The sequence below is a fragment of the Neopsephotus bourkii genome, unplaced genomic scaffold (genome assembly GCF_033783945.1).
Source record: "Neopsephotus bourkii isolate Nb327-2 ecotype Australia unplaced genomic scaffold, CSIRO-AGI_Nbou_v1 NB_74, whole genome shotgun sequence".
Taxonomy (NCBI): Eukaryota; Metazoa; Chordata; class Aves; order Psittaciformes; family Psittacidae; genus Neopsephotus; species Neopsephotus bourkii.
Window position 1 is genome coordinate 230896 of NW_026900591.1, and position 4549 is coordinate 235444.

A 4549-nucleotide genomic window follows, 5' to 3' on the forward strand; every position below is an offset into this window, starting at 1 on the left:
AAAGCAGTTCCCGCATCCACTATCTTATGACAACTGAGCACTGACAGTTACAGTGGAGTCAAGAGAGCACATACAGTAAAGCATCTCTTTAATGAGTAAGGGATAATGTGTAGCTTCAGAGGGCAAAAGAGAAATAATACTAGCTTTCAGGAATTCAGACTCCCATTTCAAACTTAATTTAATTCTTATGGAGAGCCTGCCCCTTTAGGAGCAGCCAAAGTTTAATCAGTAACACAACAGCGATTTAGCTCAATTCTCAGTATCTTAGTCATACAGAGAAGCTGCTGCAACTGATTAGAAACCCTATTTCATTGAAATGTTGCATGGAAGCATGAACATTCCAGTGTGGAAATACAAGTCACTTCATCACTCTAGCTCGCATGTTAACGCATCACCAACTCTCACATTCAAAGCCTTTTTAGAGAAATGCAATAGTTAGGGGACTAACAACCACCCACAACCCTTAATTCCCAGTGATTATTCTAAACACAAATTAACAGATCTGGGCCATTACTACTCAGAGCTGAATCATCCATAGGGGTGGGAGAGAGGCAGTACTCCCAGGGAAATGGCTCAGGATTAACTGCTTTTGTAGGTTTCCGAACACTTTGTCAGTAACATCCCCTGTGTAATAAATTCCTTTTCTAGTTTCTTTCACAGTTTACAGGCAGCTCACTTAGAAGTTTGGAATGTACACTCAAATGACTTTCCAAGTTACAAGAATTATTATTCACTTCAGGTAATTTTATTCTTTATATTCTCTACATATTTGATTTTTTACTCAGTAAAGTCATAACAGAATGTATAAGTATTTAAAGAAAAAAGATCAAAACCACAACACAAATCAAAGCAAGCAAGCAGTTGGTCCCCAAAGAATAAAGCAAGCAATCAGTTCAATAAACACACTTGGATTTATTTTGTATAAAAAGGGTTAAGTTTACAACTAAACTTTTATAAAAAGTTTAGCATGATTAAGTACATCATTACACTTTTTGCAGAAATGTGTATTTCTGCCACTATACAAGAAAACTCTAATTAAAGAGTTCACAAGGTTTCACTCATATATATATATTTATATATAAATATATACACAGCATTCAGTCCTAGGTTTGTGTCAAAAAGGCAATTTCTGACCACGGACTTCCCTAAAAAACTGAACACTGGATCCTTCTGGTACTCACGCTCCACCTTTGGAAAAAAAGGCAAAGTCTGCTTTAAAATGGGCAACTCGTGAGATTTTTGTTTCGCTCCCCACGTTGGGAATAGTATATAAAGGAAGCCTTCCAACTAGGGAAAGGGTATTTAAGAGTCTCTTCATAAATAACTAGGTTCAGTCCAAGTTGAAGAATGGGGTGGGGATAAAGATCAATCTTGATTATTTTTTTCTTCTTCTTCATTAACTTTAAAAGGTCCTTTTTGTTGAACGTGGATTTTCCCCTCCAGATACAGCTGAAAAATTCAGCACCTCAAAAAAAAAAAAAAATCCTGTAGACATTTTCTTGTGCAAAAAAAAAAAAAATTCTCATCAGTGGAACACCTGCAAGAGATTGAAAAGAGGCATATTTAGGAGCATGCTAACAGGGCAGAGATCCGGACAGACTGGCGCCAGAGAGGAAGCCACAGTTTGAACATTTAACCAAACACTCAGAGATTGGGCAAACGCTGGCGTCCAGATGCAACACATACACGCTCACACACTCACTCTCAAGAGCTCAAGCCGAACATTAAAATAACATACACTCGAGGGGAAAAGGGTAGAAAGAGGATTCTCAGCCCAATCTTTATTTAGATCTCTAACTGCAATGCTCGGAGGCGCCAGTCTGCCTCTTACAGCAATTATTTGATTAAAAGCAGTCACTCATTTAACTGATAGCGCAGACAATCCCACATCACAGAATTTTGAGGGTATGTGCCAAGATTCCCAACTTAATCAGTCACTTTGGCCCAGGAAACCAAGACTCCCGAGAAAAGATAACGAGAGTATTTGCATTAAGCAGTGAGCAGTACCCGAGGAACCTGCGCTGCCTCAACCTTGGCAACGAAATACACTTCGGAATACGAGGCTCAGTTATTCGGCTTATTTTTTACCAATTATAACGGCATCTCCTAATCAACTTTTAGAACTGATTTTTGGAAGTAACCATCACGCCCCCCGCTCCCCAGGGAGGCACTTTTTGCCTGAAGTTTAGAAACGAGATGCGCTGCACTCACCGTTTGATTCAGCCACAAAGTGCTTTGCTGTCGCTCGACATGAGCTCTGAGGGGAACTCAGACGCCTACGAGAAGAAACCGGCAGAGGGGTAAGTCACGGGGGCCGAGATGCCCGCGCACACGGGGAAGAGGGAGAACAGGGTCCCGGAGCACGAAGGGGTTTCACTCGCGGCAAGCCAGGCTGGGGACCCAGGGCAGGGCACAGGGGACCGCCATGTCACTGCGCTGGCCCGCAGCGACCCGCACCTGGTGCCGCAAGCGCCACCAGCTCTAACCTCGGCCAGCGGGAGCCGGGGGCTTGGTGGAGAGCACTTACCTGGAGCGAGAGAATGCTGATATCTGTGTTTAGGGTGGTCAGAGGAGTTCTGGAGGAAGGATTTTGCCCAGGTCTCTGGTGGTGCAGGCTGACGATGCTGGGGTGCGAGTCCAGGGCGATCTGCAGGTCCAGGATGTAGTCGATAACGTGCTGCAGGATTTCCATCTTGCTCACTTTCTTGTTCTGCGGGATGCTGGGCACCAGCTCCTTCAGCTTGGAGTAGCAGTCATTCATGTTGTACAGCAGGCTCATGGGGTCATCCACGGGAGTCTTGCTCCGTGAGATGCCCAGGTTGTGCTCCGAGAGGCCGTTTTTCCTGACGGACCGCACCGGGCTGAAGGCTTTCATGCTGGAAGGCGGGCGGGGAGAGAGCAGAGCAGTTCGGTTCCGGCGGGCGGAGAAAACGGCTCCGGTAGGCAGCTGACGGAGAGGGTCGATCGGACAGACAGCCCTGCGAGCAGCCTGAGAGGTGCTGTCACTGCCGCCTGCCCCTGCGCGCTGCCGGAGCTCGCTCTGAAGCGCGGGACTGCGCGGCCTCCTCTTATATGGCCGCCGCCGCCGAGCCCAGCCCGCGCTCGCTGCCATTGGCGGCCGGCGGCACGTCCATCACCCCGGGGCGCCCTCACTGGTGGGGCGGGCAGCGCGGGGGCTGCGCGGGCCTTCCGCCCGGGGAGCCAATCCCGGCAGGGGGCGTGGCCGGCTCGCACAGCTGAGGGAGTAAATAGTGAGCGGTTCGCTGGCGCGCGGCCCGGTGCGGAGCTCCGGGTTCCCGCGTGTGTTGGTGCTCTCTCCGAGTTCTAAGGGCACAGCGGGCTGGCCTGGGGTGAGGGTGGGGGACACCGGGTACCGCCGGAGCAAGGGGCTGGCGGAGCCCACTGCTGGTTACACTGTGGAGTGGGGTTTGTGCGTACTTGTCACAAATACGGCAGCGTGAGCGAGCGGCTGCAGGTGCGAGCATCGCGAGAGAGCTATACTGTTCCGAGTGCAGCCCTGGCAGCGGAGAGCGCGGGCACCGGGAGCTCCGGCAGAGCCACACCGCTGCTGGCCCCCGCCGCGGGAGGGTGGGCGCAGTTAATTGATGCTCATTAAATACATGTGCCTTTACAGGCATCGCCCTTGCGAGGCGACTCGTCCGCACCCCGTAGGTGCGGTGACACGGCGCTGTCACTAGAGATGCGACGGTTGTTTCTGGTGACAAATGCAAATACTCGCTTACTACGCGCTGTACTTTTTGCGGCTGTTGGTTGCAGCCAATGAAACATCTTCCAGAAACATTCCAGAGGAAAAAGTCGGGGAGGGGAGAGGAGGGAGATGTGTGTGTGTGTGCTTAGCTGGAGAAAAAACTTCGATTTTTTTTTTTTTTGGAGTTTAGACCCATTGTATTTATCTATATTCACTTACACTAATGGCTGTGTAAAGTAACGACATACCTTTGGTTCCTCTTCTCACACGCTGTCCACACAGTGTGGACATACATACACGATTAATACAAATTCTACGCAAAACGCAGCCGTTCTGTAGTAGCTACCCGGATGTTTAAGGGGCATTGGTTTTCACTATAAGCAGGCATGTAGTGACAGCACACATCCACGCTGGCCGTCAGGAGAGTGTTGTCAACCATCATCGCTCACGGGAGACAGGCGCGGGGCTGATGCGCGCTGTGCTGGGGAAGCGGGAGGACACTCGCTCCCGGTACTTAGGGACAAAGCTGCGGGCAGCTAGGTCGGTGGCTTTGCCCATTTCCGCTGCGTTCCTGGGCTGCCTGATCGCCCGCGGGACACCGCGGCCACTGTCACACCGGGGTGCTCGCCCCGGGGTCGTGCGGCGAGCGTCGGAATTCCCGCGTCCTGGAGCGCCGGGGCTAAGTCCCGACATCCAGCCTGCGGGAGGGCAAATACAATGCCCAGGTGCGCTTAAAGAGGGTAAATAATAATGATAAAACCCATCCCGCCAATTAACGACTCGGTTAAAGTCGCCACTTGGAGCGACTTCAGTCCTTTCCACCACTGAAATCTCTCTGTC

General features: G+C 50.3%; 1 protein-coding gene across 1 annotated transcript; it reads right to left on the reverse strand.

Annotated features, from left to right (window-relative positions):
• Positions 1 to 892: 892 nt before the first annotated feature.
• Positions 893 to 2983, reverse strand: ID2 (inhibitor of DNA binding 2). The gene is made up of 3 exons (XM_061354674.1): positions 2528 to 2983; positions 2212 to 2276; positions 893 to 1537 (listed from the first exon to the last, which is right to left on the reverse strand). The coding sequence occupies exons 1-2, from the start codon at positions 2873 to 2875 to the stop codon at positions 2220 to 2222; spliced, it is 405 nt and encodes a 134-aa protein (XP_061210658.1). The 5' UTR covers positions 2876 to 2983; the 3' UTR covers positions 893 to 1537; positions 2212 to 2219.
• Positions 2984 to 4549: the final 1566 nt, after the last annotated feature.